This window comes from Lonchura striata, chromosome 1, assembly GCF_050655825.1.
Source record: "Lonchura striata isolate lonStrDom1 chromosome 1, ASM5065582v1, whole genome shotgun sequence".
Classification (NCBI taxonomy): domain Eukaryota; kingdom Metazoa; phylum Chordata; class Aves; order Passeriformes; family Estrildidae; genus Lonchura; species Lonchura striata.
In genome coordinates, this window is record NC_140703.1 from 69,122,687 (window position 1) to 69,138,562 (window position 15,876).

The 15,876-nt window shown below is 43.2% G+C and overlaps 2 protein-coding genes across 26 annotated transcripts in view; both read left to right on the top strand.

Annotated features, from left to right (window-relative positions):
- N4BP2L2 (NEDD4 binding protein 2 like 2) overlaps window positions 1-3,199 on the top strand; it is a 40,830-nt gene extending 37,631 nt beyond the window's left edge. For all 22 annotated transcript variants that reach the window (XM_085579627.1, XM_085579561.1, XM_085579620.1 and 19 more), the window contains one exon: window positions 1,718-3,199. The gene's annotated coding sequence lies outside the window, so the exon portion shown is untranslated. The remainder of the gene's footprint in view (window positions 1-1,717) is intronic.
- Window positions 3,200-3,847: 648 nt separating this feature from the next.
- N4BP2L1 (NEDD4 binding protein 2 like 1) lies at window positions 3,848-15,875 on the top strand. Of its 4 annotated transcripts, none has more exons than XM_085579763.1 (8): window positions 4,338-4,429; window positions 7,603-7,766; window positions 9,609-9,658; window positions 9,779-9,882; window positions 11,315-11,439; window positions 12,199-12,287; window positions 12,763-12,839; window positions 14,471-15,875. In XM_085579763.1, exons 4-8 carry the CDS (start codon window positions 9,779-9,781, stop codon window positions 14,694-14,696), a joined length of 621 nt encoding a protein of 206 aa, XP_085435889.1. In that variant the 5' UTR covers window positions 4,338-4,429; window positions 7,603-7,766; window positions 9,609-9,658; the 3' UTR covers window positions 14,697-15,875. The 4 variants fall into 4 exon arrangements, with proteins under 4 accessions (XP_021397544.3, XP_085435889.1, XP_085435900.1 ...); XM_085579774.1 differs by lacking the exon at window positions 4,338-4,429 and adding an exon at window positions 4,629-4,772; XM_085579754.1 differs by lacking the exon at window positions 4,338-4,429 and having other exon boundaries at window positions 4,846-7,766; window positions 9,612-9,658.
- The last annotated feature ends 1 nt before the right edge of the window (window position 15,876 follows it).

The window sequence follows — 15,876 nt, forward strand, 5'->3', positions numbered from 1 at the left end:
AACAACTGTAAATGTTGGAATAGATTTCATTCCTTCAAATGTCAGAGGGCAAATAAAAAACTAGGAAAACTGAGACATTCCTACAAAAAAAAAATTAAAATCATAGGAAATCAAGGGAGAGCTAAAATGATCATTTTGGTCCCTTTAGATTGGAAAGCAAACTGAGCATTCATTACTGGCCAAGTGCAACGTAATCTGTTAGCCAGATGAACATGCTTCTGTATTCATGTTGTGTAAGGGTGTTTGTATTCCAATGGGAGGGTGAACAGTGTTCTTCTGTGAAAACACAGGGTTAATCTCAAGTTTTTATGAGAGCTCCTTATTGCAGCATTGGCAGCACATCAGTATTTGTTCTGGAGATTAAGCAAGAGTTCCCAGTTTGAGAAATGTTGAGATCAGTGAAAACAACATTATTTTGGTGCCTAGAAGTTCTCCTTAGACCAGGACTCACAGATGCCAGTGCAATTCAAATGTGTCAGTTCAAGCATTTATCTGCAGGACTACAGCAAAGCAGAAGCTGACATGTTTTTTTGGAGTACAGCAGTGAGTAACTCCCTGCAGGAACACTTCTTCCACAACAGCCCTGAAAGATGTAGTTTTAATGGGACAAATCTCTTGGTACCCCATGTTATTGCTCCTGCTTTCCCTGACCATGCTATTCCCAGTGCTTCCCTTTGCTGGCTGTGATGCTTCTGAGTGAGGCAGTTCAGCTCTAACATCTAATGCATGAAGACATCCAAAACGTTTTTGGACTGGACTATGCAACTGAACCAAATTGTCCTAGAGCCCATGAGATCAGCAGGACATGGGCAAAAAAGAAGGAGTATATAGCTGGGACAGGCAGGACTGGTTTTTGGCTAAAATGAAACAAATTAATATGAAGGATACAAAGAAGATTAAAGCAGTCTTTCAGTATTGCCACAGAAAATATCATCCCATGATGATATAAGCAAACTTCTTCCAGTTGCTACTTTGATACACAGATAATAGTGAAAAATCTGTCATTTGACATTTAACCACTAATATTAAACAAAATGAAGCATGAAAAATTGCACAGAATTGTGACCAGAAAACCTCACCTGCCTTTTACAGTGCTTATCAGGAAAACCTGGCTCAAAAAATCATTCAAGCAGAGAGTCTAATTACCTGGGGAATAAGTGGAGCTCTCAGGAAAGAGCAACAATTGGGTTGTGCCAGTGCCTCACACTAACATTGTAACATGGAAGACTGTGGGGTCCTGAGTGCATATAACAGGGGAACCAATTCACATTGTAACAAAATATTTGAGATTTTTCTGTACTATGGTTGTATTGGTTGAACAGCTGTTCATTATATAGGGTTTGTGACGTGTAGAGGAAAAAATCCACTGTGTTAACTCTTCTCCTTATTTTTCAGCTTTGAGGTGGTAAGGTCCTTACTGCCTCTAGATTTGACATCCAAGTGCTTATCTTCCTCTTCCATTCTCCTTGCATTCTTTTATTTTCCTTTGCTTTCTGTTGTCTGCTTCCTCTCCATTCTTTTTAACTTTTTTAAAAAATAACCAACAGTATTAGAAATTTTAGAAAAAAATAGAAACCAAGAGTATTAGAAACTTTAAGAAACATTGGACAGACTCTTTGCAGTCTGAGGGCTGGATTAACTGTTAAGTCTTTTTGCTGCCTGTGCTGTTGTGGAACTTCAGCAGACCCTCTTCTTTTTTTTTTTTTTTTTATTTCAGAAACGTCTCGCTTTAATTCCACCACAGAAGGACTTCAGTTGGCCACCAAGAATTTTAAATGTGAGGGATAACCTGGAAGAAAGAAGCCACTGTAGATTTTTTGGTTTGACCACCTCTCCCCAACACTGCTCCCTGATATCAGCCTCTCTGACCATGTAATAATGATCAAAATTGAGATAATTTTGTGTATGGAAAAGGGTCATTTTCTGAAGCCATTTGGGATTTACACCTTATCAGTACATCCTCAAGTGTCATATAAAGAAATTGAGAGTGGAGACCAGAGGCATCTGTCACTATGGGGTGTGAGCTTCAGGCTGTGGTATTTCATTCACTTGTACCAGGATCCAGGATATTGCCACAGAAGCAGGCAGTGATGCTCACCTGCAGGGAATGGTGCTTGTTATGTGTCTTAACTGCCTCCTTCTGCCTTCACCCTCAGTCATAATTGCACCCTTTACAACCTTTACAACCTCAGATGGTAAAAATCTTCATCTTTCATTTCTATTCACTCATCCAGAGGTGCACAACTTCCCTTCTTTTCTCCTGAAACCAGGCTTTATGCTTCCCCTCAGCTAGACTTATTTGGGAATTTGGGACTACGGAAAAAAAACATTTCACTACAGAACTGATTCAAATATGCTGGAGGAAGTGTGTGTGTGGTTTGTGGTAGACTGAGAAGATGCACTGGTAACCAGTGATTTGATATTTCTTTTAGTGGTGTTGGAAACATTTATGTATGTAGAGCTAAATCATAATTAATATAAAGAGCAATCTCTGTCAATTATGAGGCATGCATAAGGCTGGGCACTTCCTAGTAGGGAGAGGGAGTGACAACTGTCACCTCATTTAACAATAAAAGTGTGATAAAAGATTAAGGAAAAGTAGGAAACTTGTCTAGTTGTCAGAAGTAATATTTCCCACTTGAGCAGCTTGCAGATCCTGCATATTTCTCCATTTATTCTTTCATATCCTCTTCCTCACCTTTCCCTGAATGTGTTTATACATCAGTTGAAGAGCCAGAACTTGACTGAACTTGTGCCGAAGCTCCACTGTGGTCAAATTTGCCAGTGTGTCTCTACTTTCTACTTAAATACTGCATCTACATGAGAGCAGTTAACAATGCATGTATTTCTAAATTAATGCTGTATCACTGAAGAAATTGTCTGGCTGCACTTTTGAATGCATCTCCCATGTACGTATGTGTGTCTTCCTTGGCTGGAAATGTCCTATTCTACCAGCAGAACATAATACAAAATGTAAAGGGGGATGAAGGGAGCTAATACCCTCCATAACCACAGCTTCAGCCTTCTCTGTTGTACTAGTGGCACCAGACAAGTTAGTTTGATTTCAGGAAAATGTCAAGGATTAATACTGTCTTCCTACTTCTATTTATTGAGCAAGAAATCTGAATGCCTCTATTTCCTGTTACTGAATCCTGGCCTTCTTCAAGAATGCTTGAAATAAATAGTTTTCAAAATCTCACAGTACTCTTGCACGGGCAAGTCATGTTCCATCTCTTAGTAGAGTGTTGCCAGTTGAAGTTTACTTTAACCCCCCTCCCCAGTATCTATGAATTTCATATTTTCTGTCTCCTTTCCTGACGTATTTTTCCCCCTTGCTTCAGTCAGCGTTGGTGTGCCATGTCCCTGGGGAGCGAAGCTTTCTCCCTGTGTGTGAGCACTCTCTTTAGCACTATTTGGAACCTCAGAACCTAAAGCTCCAGCATTGAGATTTGGTGGTGGTGTGTACTTGGGGCATACCTGGAGCTGGCTCCGAACCACACTGGGCATGCTTCTGTGTGTAGCTCTGAGAAGGGAGGGTGTGATATCACTCCAACTATTTTTGGTTTTATTGAAAACTGTAATTTCTTTGGTGAGCAAGTTAAAGGAAATGAGGTTTTCTTTAGAGGACAGAAGTCTTTAAACTTCCTTTACTTTCTCTTGTGATAACGTGTTTGAAAAAGAAAATAATTAGGGTGGTGCAGTGAGCGTGATGCACGGGGTCATTTGTACCGTGCTGGGCAGTTCTTTGGCTACAACCCCTTGGCATGCTTTTTGCTTCTGTGGTTGAAGAGGACTCTGATAACTCGTTGCTAGGGAAGGGATGGGCGGCGAAGACGTCTCCGTGCGTACCTGGTGTCCTGTAACCAGCCCCACTTCTCTTCGGGGCTTTGATGATTCATTCCCTTTCGGGCCTGTCCTGTAGTTCCCAATACAGAGAAGCAGCACCTGGGACTGGAACGCTGTCAGCGCTGCCTTGTGTTTTCCTGCCTTTGGGAATTTGGGGAATAATCCTGACTTTAAATAATTGGAGATAGTATCTCGGGCCAAAGTTCCGGCTCTGCAGCGAGCGCCGTAGCTGAGCGCTTTGGCTGTGCAGCCGCAGCCGCCCGTCCTTGCCGGTGTCTCGCTGCCGGCAGCTTTCGATTTCGCGGGGCAAAGTCTGGGCCGCTCGGGCCATGGAGGGCCGCGGGGGCCGAGGGCCGCGGGGCCGGGGTCGCGGCGGGGCCCGGGGCCGGGGCCGGGCTGCGGAGCGGCTGCCCCGGGCCCCCCGTCCCGGGCCGGCCCCGCGCCCCGGCGGCCCCGGCCCCGCGGCCGTGGAGGAGCGGCTGCTGCGGGCCCTGGGCGGGCTGAGCCTGGGGCCCGCGCGGGGCGGCGGGAGGCTGGTGCTGCTGCGGGGGCTGCCGGGCGCCGGCAAGAGCACCCTGGCCAGGTAAGCGTGCCGCACCGGCGCCGGGCGGCAGGAGCGGCCGGGGGCAGGAGGGGCGGCGCTGGGAGCCGAGTGCCGGCTCGCTGCGGACCCGCCGGGGCAGCGCCGGGCGGGGGTCGGGGGCAGCGGGAGCCCCGCGGGAGCCGCGGCTGATCGCAGCCGCCCAGGACCGCCCCGGCTCCGGGGCCGCTCCGGCTGCGCTGTTCTGGCGCCTGCGGCCGCGTCCGGTGTCCTGCCCGTGGGACTGTGCGAGCTCCTGTTCCGAGCGAGCGGTACCTGCAGGGATGCTTCTGGTGAGATGTACTGATCACCCCGACCTAGGCGGTACTTTTCTCAAAGGCACCAGGTTGGTGGTGGCTCTCGTTTTTCTTTTTCTTTTTTTTCTTTTTTTTTTTTTTTTTTTTTAATTTTAGTTTTATTTTTGGTTGATTGCTTTGGTTTGGCTGGGTTGGGTTTGGTTTTTTGTTTTTTGGCTTTTTTTTTTTGCATTTAATCATGATCACGACAAAAAACTTCCCCTCTTTGGCTGAAAATTGGCAACTTTGACTTCTGTTTTTGTAATATCCTTTGCTCCTGGTCAGAGCTTTAGTGATGTATAAAATGAGTAGAGGAGACCACTCCAATTTCCAGCATCTCAAAAGCTGATTGTAAATAGGTGGAAAAACACAGTGGGGAGTGCTGGGAAGCAGCACTGCAGTTGGTGTGACCATGGAGCTATAGTTTGGTATCACAACATTTCAGTCTGATATCATGTAGATCCCAGTGCCACCCACTCTCTATCAAAAGAGGAACACTCCCTGTCTTCTTCCTCTGCTGGTCTGAGGAGCCCGTGCTGGGATCATGGGCTGCTACAGGAAGTGCTCTGCTGTGAGGAGTAGCAGGACGAAGCCGTGCGATACACTGGGTTCATCTACAGTTTCCTCTTCTTAGTACCACACTTGCCTTTTCCACTGGGCCTTGTGCCTTTGGCAAACAAAGTTCTTTTATAAATTGCCAGATGCTGTGTTTTGCTCACACCCAAAATACGCACCTCTCCCTTAAGAGGCTGTGTAAGTGTGGGCCTGCTCCTTCAAGGGGATTTGGGTCTTCTCATAGCCCAGTAAGAACATGAAGGTTTGGGACCATATTGTCAGGCAGTGCAAGTAACTGAACTTACCTGTACTTTTTAGGTCAAAACACAGGGTTAATTGTTAATAACATATTTACAAAAACAGTTGCAAGTATTGTTGTAATAGTCTTCTGTAGTTAGACTGTCTTACTGTTTCTAGCCCCTGCTAATCACATCATTGTGTTTAGCTGTTCAGCCACACACAGATCAAAAGGCATCATTTAGTATCTCTCTTTAACCCTGTCCAGATTATGAAGGACTGTACCAAGAGAATTCTTTGGCTGTTCTCATGCTGCATACTTTGGTATTGGTAAATGCTATGTGCTGCACAAGGGAAAGTTTGCAAAAAATGACAACAGATCTCAGTGCAAGATCCCACTGGAGGAGGAAAGTGGTTGTTTATTTGCAAAAGCACTCTGAAAACTCATTTTATAAATTCAATTCATACTCAATTATAAATTCAGATTTTATTCACTCACAATATCATAACTTAATACTTGCAAGTGTCAAGATGTATGTGCACAGGTGATCTGCTCAAAATCAGAGCAGATAAGGACTGTCAGTTGTCCCATCCTCACTTTCTCTGCTGGGTTGCTCTCAGCTGGTGGTGACAGGGTGGGTTTTGGCCAGGTCTGCTCTGCCATTTCCAGCCAACAGCTCCTATACTGCCATTTCTTTGGTTGTGAATTCTCCTTATTTGGTACTTTATGAATCTTATGTGAATTTCCTCCCCCCATTATATTCATTTTCCCATGTTGGGTGTCTTCATTCTCTGCCCCTCTTGGAACAAGCGGAGGGAAGCAGATGTGGAGAGGCTGGTTTGACCTACTGGCCATCCTCCTGCTCTCAGAGCAAAGGTTTTCCTGTGGCAGGTCACCACTGCTGGGCCCCAGCTGAGTGCTGGCCTTGGGGGTTGTAAACAGGACCTCTCCCAGTTTTATTGCTTTTAATGATCTTGGCTGTCAGTGGGTACCATTGTTTTAGCCTTTGCTCTGTTCTTTTTTCTGGTGTTTTCACACACATCTACATTAATTCTTTCTGCAGATCAGCCAGTATTTCTGTGTTTCTGTCACAAACTCTACATCTTTAGAGTGCTCATGAGTCACAAACCATGAATGTTATCTCTGGTGATACAGCAACCCAGTGATAACCCAGTGAAGTCAAAAGGCCCCTTTCCTATTCATCACACAGTCATAGGAACAACCTTGGATCCATGGTTGTTTCCCTGACCTTTCCATGTCGCTCAGCAGAGTTTGGACACAGCTTTATAAGCTTGTTTGTAAGTTATGGCATTCTTGTTAATATTATTTTCTCATCCTGGTTGCTCCCAGCTCAGAGCAGCCCTACACTGACCAGGATCAGTTCAGATCTGGTTTTTGGTTTCTAGTAAAGACAGTGAAGGACCCACATGTGACATATTGAGTAGTCAAGCCAGGATGAGGAGCTGGTCTGCTCACTACCAAGCTTCACACCTTTCCAGCAGCTTCATTGTTAAGGATGAACTTCCCTGAACCACATATTTTAGGTTTAACCTTTGACCATTCACCGAATGGCATGGCATGGGCAGCTGGGAGTCACATCTCCATCAGCCTCCTTCAGGCGTGCTGGACATGCTCCTCCTGAATACATTGTCCTTGATTCACAGTGCAGGTTTTGTGATCACACTGAGGCAACTGCTAAGAAAAAGGCTATCTGGGGTACAGTGGCAGCTATACTTCTGAAAATTTAAGTGAGCCATTTACACACTCATACCTGCTTCCCCAGCAAACTGCATTGCACAGTAGCTGCATTTCCGGCTCTTCAGCAGCACATTGTGCTGTACAGCTCAGCTTACACCTGACCCTTTATCCAGCAGTTTAACTCAAGCACTATAGGCTGGGCATGATCAAACTTGTGACTTTTTAGCCACGGCTGTTGATTTATTGCTTGAAATGAACTTGTTCTTGTACTCCCTTGTGAAGAGCAGAGCGAGTAATCTTTCAGAACAGGAGGGGGAAAAATGGCACTGAGGCATCACTGCTTGGCACAATCTGTGTCTTCTCTAGATCTCTCTGTTGCTGTTTCCCAGTTTATCCCAGCACCTCCAGTCCTGGGCCAGCTGTTCCCAGCGTTCCCAGCACCGGACCCCACTGCAGAACTGCAGCTGTCAGGTTCATGGATTTCAGCTCTGCAGCTCCTGCCTCCATGCAGCACTGCACTGTAAACATTTAGCTTTGAGTGAAACCACTTCAGGTGAGCCTTGATCAAACAGGACATGAGCCTGGTGCTTTAGGAAACAGCTGTGGCTGGACCCCAGCGGGGTGAGACACAAAGGCAGGGCTGTGCTCTGCCAGCAGCACCTGGCAGCTCGGCCAGGCAGAGCTCTCAGGGCACCAGGAGTTGTTCAAATCTAACAGGCCAGTGGCAAATGCTGGGCACGTACTCCAGATCTCATAGTCCTGCTTTCCTGCTGGAAAAAAAAGGCTTTTAGACACCTTTGAAATGCCACAGGACACTTAACGTTTGGAAGAGTGGCCGGAGCAAGTGGTTGCATGTGGTGCCAGGACATACATGTTCTGGTCTCTGATATTCCATTCTGTGGCCTTCTGAGCACTGAAAATGTTTATTCCGATCTGCTGTCAGAAATTGATTTCTTTTCAAGTTTTCTGATGGAAAAGTATGCTAACCTATGCATTATGCTCTGTCTTTGCTAAAGAAAGGTTTGCTGCTGTTTCAGAAACTACAGAGGATAGGAAAGTAAGAGAATGTGGGATGTTTCCTGTGCCTTAAATAAATCTCCTTAAACCCTTTTCTCCTCACCCCTCTACAAGGTGCATATCTACTGCAAGATGAACACTGTGCAATTATGTGTCCAAAGCAAATTAATATTGAACTTTTCACAGATGCTGCCTGTCACAATGCAATGCTTCCAGTTCAGTGGCTTTTTAAAAAAATGCAAACATAACTCCTTTGATCTTGCAAAGAGATTGCATTTTTCTTTTCCTCCTTAGTAAGCTTTACATTTACTGTTCTATCAGCACTGGGTAATTTTCTTTTTACAGGGCAGTTCAAGATTTATTAAATAACCATGGTCTCAAGCCTTCCCATTTTGCATAGCTGGTGTGTATTTTTCTAAAATACAGGCATTTTAATTGCTTAAAGTGATTAAGAGCCTGATGTGATTATGCAGGACTTTTCTTCTAAACCAACCTGAGGTCCTGTGAAGATTGTGGAAAGCTCATTTTGTAAAAAACACATGATTCTTGGTGCTCTTTGGAATGATAAGAGAGAGAAGAAATAGGAGTTTTGTCAGCTTTGCGGGCAATATGGAAGGGATTACAGAAAACAACTGTAAACTTCAGCAACAGTTTGGTTGTTTTGGAAGGCTAAAAGTTAAAACCAGCAAAATAAACAGAAGGTTTATTTTTCCCACTTCATGTTTTCTTATGCTGCTGTTTGCAGGAGCTCATTTGGTATGAATACAGCAAATGTTACACTAATTAATAGCTCTCAGCCCATTTTGTCCCATATTTTTTCCTCCTTTGAAACACAAGTTTTATCTGCTTTAATTATTGATGTAAGGACCATAGACTGAGCTTACAGATATTCACCTACATTTTAGATTGCTTAAGGGTTAATATCAAAGCTCTCAGTGTTGAAAATTTAGTAAGGTATATGCTAAGAAAATGGATTTAAAAATTTGCACTTAAGAACATTTTAAAAAAGTAATACTGAGCAAGGAAAAAAAATAGTATTGAGATCTTTTATTAATGTGCACATTTTATGTGCCTGTTAATAGCTAAAGGGACAACACATATTTTAGTAGTCAACTTTTTAGACATTGTTGTCCTTTTCTTTTAGAGAAGAAATTGCAATGAGTAAAGCAGTGGGAAAGATAAGGTGCTGAATTATAGGAAAACCTGGATATATCAGGTTATCCACAGCAGTAACCAGATACGCATTAGGTGTTGCTGTGCTTTTCATTATAAGAATTTTTTGCCTGAGGCCAAAATTAAAGCAACAGTATTTTACTGTTTGTTAACAGTTTAAAACATGACTTTTCTTAATTTTTTTTTTTTTTTTTTTTTGAATCAGCAGTAATTTTGTGAATAAAACATCCCTTTGAGGCTAGAAGACAAGGACAGGTAGGTGCTGAATGATGCATTACAGGGGGTACAGCCCATTCCTGGCTCCATCAGCACTGAGTCACTGATGGAGCTTGCTGGCATGGACCCCACCACAAAATAATATTAATTAATCTGCAGATGGTAGAAGTTACACTGGAGACAGAGCAAAGTCAGAAGCTGACCTTTATTCAGCTAAGTCCTAGTGAAGAGCTGCTGCTTGCAGGCAGATTAGGGTGCAGTAGGTGAGTAAATGGTTGGAACAGAGCTGGGTGACAGAATGAAGTTTCTTCCTTCTGTGTGCCTGTTCTTCTGCTGATAACCTGGAGACACATTTTCCCTTGCTCTTGCCCATGTAGATAAGACACTGAGAAATGGTTATTTTGTAACTTGTAGGAATGAAAGAGAAGTGTTTTATTAGGAAAGCTGAAATGAGTCATAGGAGCTGTAGACCATGTGTGGTGTGAGAAAGCAGGGCAGCAGCATTCGTCTGAGAGACAGAGGGTTTCTTGGTTGACCTTTCTTTCTTTTCCCAAGACTTTCTGGGAGATAGAGGGACCATACCATGGGCTCTCCCTGACTTCTTGCAGAGACCCTGTCCTCCCTCAACTCTTCTCTGATTGCTAAAAAAAAAAAAAATAGGACAATTCTGTCTAGGGACACAAAGAATTCTGCATTATACACAAATGGGAGCACAATCATACATTAAGTTTTTTTTTGTTTGGTTGGTTTTGGTTTTTTTGTGGTCTCTAAGGACTTGCAGAGGAATGCTTCATATTTAAACGTCCACACAAAGCTGTATTTCCTTCCACCTCCAAGAGCCAGTGGTTGCCTGTGAGGCAGCTGGTCAGAATCCAGCAGGACACACTTGCTCCCCATGGCATCCCTGGCTGCAGGACCATTGCTGGGGACACACACCTGTGTGAAGGGAAGTGGCATTGCCCAGTGCCACTCACCACAGCAGTCTGCTTTATAGATCTGCAAATTTGTCTATAAAATATATTTTATAAACTCAGATTTGTTTATTCAATTAGTTCATAATCTGAAGATATAAAAATTACTCAACTCTACAAGAGGAGGTTTAAGTGAAACAGGGACAAGGGATAGGAACTATAAAATTACATAAAATAACACAAAATACTGACTTGTCACTCAGATACTAGTTTGCAAATTTAATTTTTTAAAAAGTGCTACCTGCTTTAGAGCCAAAAAGCCTCTCAAACCAAACTGATGGTTCTCTGGACCATCTTTACTAAATGACAAATCCTCCTGGTTGTCTTCAGAAATCCGTGCAGCAAAATTCCCATTGTCAGATTGTCTTCTGACACCAGCTTCCATGCCTGGATAAGCAGGTTTGGGTAACTGGTTTTTTTCCCTTCTCTTTACAGTCCTGCTTTCTCAGATAACCCAAAAAGGGAGCTGAATATATTAATAAGATTAAAGATTCAGATGCTGGTAGTCCAGTGTAGATTTCTCTGCTGAATTAAAGAAATGAAGGCCATGCCTTCAAGCTCCATTCCTTTCTTCCTACGTGTCCATCTACTGATTGCAATACTTCCAGTTCCTTTAAATTGGGATTTTTCAAATGAAGCACTCAAATAGCTCATGATTTAATGGTCTCTTTTAAAGGGTGTTACCAGGTACTAATCCTTCTTTCATTTTTTTTTATTCCTGCAGACAGCTGAAACATGACCACCCAAGTGCCGTAGTCCTTAGTACTGATGACTTCTTTGTTGAAAATGGTGTCTACATCTTTGAGCCTGACTTCCTAGAGGATGCACACAAGTGGAACCAGAAAAGAGGTGACTGAACTCGATCCAGGGGCTGTGCAAAATAGTTTTGCATTTCAGGCTGTCTTTAAACTTAGCCCCCAGAATAAAATACCTCAAGGTGGTGTCATACACTATAGTTCATGGGGTGTTGGCTAAAAAATAAATTTACCACTTCTGATTTGATTTCTTCTGACTTATAAAAAGGAAATTTGTAAATGAAAACATTTTGGAGGTTGGTTAATGTTATTTTAGAGGAAACACTGCTGAATCTTGATACCCTTCAGGCACCAGCCCAGCAACTGCTCCCTGCAGCATAGGCACTGCAGCCTTTGCCTCTAATTTCTTAGGTGTCTGTCCTGACCTGGAAAGGGGTGGGAATGCAATGATAGACAGGAAGAAAACTTGCAGGCTGAGTTCAAGATGGAGAATTAAACAACCCAGGTCTCTACTCCATGTACCATGCTTTTGTAGCTGTGCTGTGAAGGAATTTGTAATGATAGCAAGCATACTTTGAGATGAAGTAACAGGGTTCTCCTGCAAATGGCAATAATTTTTGGCTCTTGTAAGTATGTTCTATAAGAGTTTCAGACCAGCTAGAGGCTGCACCACCCCTTCCAGGAGAGATGCTGGGCACTGATCTCGGCTTCCATTTGGGTGGTAGCTGCAAACCCAGGTCTGGTGGGGAACCAAGCATGGGAGCAATGGGCAAAGAAAGGACACCTTAGGGCTAGTAAGGCCTGGCTCTGTTATTTATTTTATTTTAGCTTTACTTAATGTGTTACATTGCAGCACGCAAAGCAATGAAGAATGGGAAAAGCCCGGTTATTATTGATAATACCAACATCCATGCTTGGGAAATGAAGCCATATGTGATGATGGTAGGGAAAGTTCTGATTTATTGCTTTTATATGCCTACTATGACATTTGTGGGTTCATCTGACTGAAAATGTTCTTTACATGGCTAAAAATATTTACTTCAGTTTTCCCATAGTTTTCTAATTATAGTTAAGGGTGGATATTGTGATGAAGTAGGGCCAGAGGTGCCAATGTAGTTGTTTAGCTGGTCAACTTTCTAACCCAGTGAAGGCAAAACAACTTGAACTTTGAACCTGCCCTGCTACTTCTTGGTGATGAGGGCATCATTCCCTTCCCCAGTAGTGACATGAATTGAACAGTTCCCAAACTATTTGTTGACAAATATATCAAGATGTGATTTATAATTGTAGTTCATGACTTGTGAAAAACACACCATACAGAGTCATTGAAGATGCACTGGTGTCTCTTGTCAGGAGTTCTGGCAGAGGTGGAAATTCTTTTAGTACAGTTTCATAAAGTCACCTTTGTGTTCTTTAGGCACATGAAAACAGATATGAAGTTACATTCCAAGAACCGGATACACCCTGGAAGTTCAATGTTCAAGAACTGACAAGGTACATAGTTTTCTCTTTGCTGGAACAGACAGCTTCTCTCATTTTGTTGACACGCTCTCAGGTCAGCCTTCTTCCTCTTCATATAAGGAAGAATCTAGCCTGGTAAATGACACAGAAGGATTGTTTGGAAAATTTGCATTACTGAGTACCTGGTCTGTAGTGAATTCAGCCCTGAAAGAGCCTGAAGTGAGTCGGGCAGTAGAAAAGACAAGCCCTGAAGCATGTTTTTGTGCTGCAAGCTTGATGGGGCAGGAGCCCTGATTTACATTCTGTATTTTGAGCAGCAATCTCTTTTGTTTGGTCACAAACTCGAATCTAAGTATTACAGCCAATATTCAGACTTCTGTCCCTAAGAATCTAACCATAACAGATGCTCTCCTGCTGCAGCATGGAGGGATGGTGGGTAAGAAATGGGGTTCTAGAGGATCTTTGTAAAGATCTTAACAAACACACGCAAAAAGGATATAAACACTTTGCACAATGTGGTAGGATACAGAGGCAGCTGAATGTGACTTAGAATGTTATGTTGACCAGTGACTGCAGTGTTAATGGCTGTAGTCACTGAAAAATTTAGTGCAGGCTGACTTGCCAGCCTTTAGCCAGCCTGATGTGAAGTGAGTTACAGGGAGCAGTGCTCTCCCAGCCACCAAATCCAGAAGAGAATATATGCTTAGAGCAAGAAAACAAGACATGGGCACTTCATTGCAATGGATGGATTTGTCTTCTACCAGCCAGGAGCTCTAGTCAAAAATTACTGCTGTTCCTGTCTGTGTGTGATGGACACAAACAGCACAGGGCCAAGGCCCTGAGTGCTCGTGGCTGCAGGGGGAGGTAGGACCTGGCAGGTGATGGCTCAGGCCTGAGGACAGGTGAGGACACCACCAGCCTGAGCTGTGCAGGGGTACAGTCTGATCATTTGTTGTAGGCAGAGCTACTGAGTAACTTGAAATTTATTACATATTTGACACACATAGACTTTTCACAGCAGCATTGTAAAGCTAATTCACATACACTCACTGGGGCACAAGCTGTACCTTAATGGCACTAAATTGCAATCACAAAGATACTTGGGGTTTGCAAACCCACAAACAGATATTCCTGGTGGTTTCTGAGAAGTTGTGGAGGGGTCATGGTAGGTGCTTCTCTGGCTACTCTATCCAGAAAGCCCTGCATGTTTGAGCCTTGTGTTCCCCTTCTCAAATGTGTCATTTGGAGCCTGAGCCACATCACGAGTGATGCTTCCCTGCTTGCTCTCAAAGCAGCAGTGGTTTCTGACCTCCGCCCTTGCTGCTGCATGAGTGTCTGGGCTGGCTGCAGCCCTTGGCTGTTTTAGTGCTAAATCACAGCAACACTTGTATAAAATACCCCACAGGTCTTCTACACAACTCTTATTTTGGACATTTGTCAACTTCCCATGTCCCGTTTGCCTCCCAAAAATAATGGTGTTGCATTTTTCAGCAGTTGTAATATTCCTAAGAAGTAGGTGGTAATTTATAAAAGAAGGCCAGGAAGAGATCAGTGGAGACCAGAACCATTATGCTGAACCTATCAGGGACTTCAGCAAACTGAAGATAACCGCTCATATACAGGCAGCTAAATACTTGTATTTTCTGTTACTGTTGACTCTACAGAAGAAATACTCATAATGTCCCTCGGGAAAAGATACAACGGATGAAAGAACAGTATGAGCACAATGTTACCTTCCACAGTGTTCTCCAGTCTGAAAGACCAAGCAGGGATGAGGGAAACTACAGTGGAGCAAGTGCAGCTTATGGGATGAGTCGCCATCCCACCCACATTTCTGCTGTCCCAAGGAGAAGGCCTCGCATGACACGTACTAATGTGACATTTAACTGAAGATGTGCATTCCTTGGTGTTTTAATTATCAGGGTACAAGAGTCTCTAGATTTACATTTTTTTCTAAACTGTTTTTTATTCTTGTGTTTTTCTACTACATTTCTAAATTACTTCTATTTCTTATGAATCTTTAAATGACATTGGACCATGATCTCACAGCTCTACATGAGCACTGACCCAGTACAAATTGTACTCTGTCTAGTCTCTCTTCCACCATGAACATCTATCCAGGCATATGTGAAATACACTGGGCTCTACCACATGCCACATTTTGGATATTTTTTCTGCATCAGTCTGACACTAGCAATAAACATTCCTAACTCATTTCTGTCTTAAGGCCATTGTGGCCAATTCTTTCCCCAACAACTGGCATATATTGCCATTTTAATGCTTTATATCTGACTGTATAAACTTTTTGTATCTACTACCTTGCCTACAGCATTATTGGAACTTTCAGAAGCAAAGTGAATGATGACAAAAGTAGCTCACAGATCATAGCAAGATCTGATGCTGTTCCCTCTCTCCACTGACTGGATTCATGCTGGTCTTGCCTCACACAGAAACAGCTTCTCCAGCCTGCAAGCAAAACACTTCAACAGAGCAAACTTAGCTCTTCATCCTGCCAAGACATAGGAGTTCACTGATCCCAAGATGGAGAGGCTCCTAAAATGAAACATTAGTGTTAGGCTTGTTTGTGTTAACTCCTAAGTGGGAACAGGGCTACAGGAGCAGCTCTGAACAGCTGAAGCAGAAACACAGTCCAAGGAGCTATTTAATAATAACTGTGTGGCATTTTGCTGTGAATCAAATAATCATAGTATTCTTTAAACCTCTTCTAGTGCTGTATGGAAAGTCTGAGGAGAAAAGTACAAGAACTGTGCCAGGATAGCAGAGCAATATTTCGGAATTAAAGTGTTCTGTTTGGTGAAAAGAAAAGAATTCTTTATTCTGCCCTGTGCCACTTTGGACAGCCAAACAACTATTCTAATGTTGCAGAGGGTAACAAAACTGATGGCTTTAGACTGAAACCAAGATCCTGCTGTAATATAAGAACACAGAATCAATGGCTTACAAAACATCATCAAACCCTCAGCCACACGGATGCTATTATACATTACATCTTTGTGACAAGTGTACTAAACTTCAAACTATTTTGCAAATGAAGTGTTATTTAATGAAT

Coding starts and splice junctions, on each gene's coding strand:
- N4BP2L1 (XM_021541869.3), top strand. CDS start 4,176: ATGGAGGGCCGCGGGGGCCGAGGGCCGCGGGGCCGGGGTCGCGGCGGG. Junction 11,440..12,198: donor CAAGTGGAACCAGAAAAGAG/GTGACTGAACTC, acceptor GTTACATTGCAG/CACGCAAAGCAATGAAGAAT. Junction 12,288..12,762: donor TGAAGCCATATGTGATGATG/GTAGGGAAAGTT, acceptor TGTGTTCTTTAG/GCACATGAAAACAGATATGA.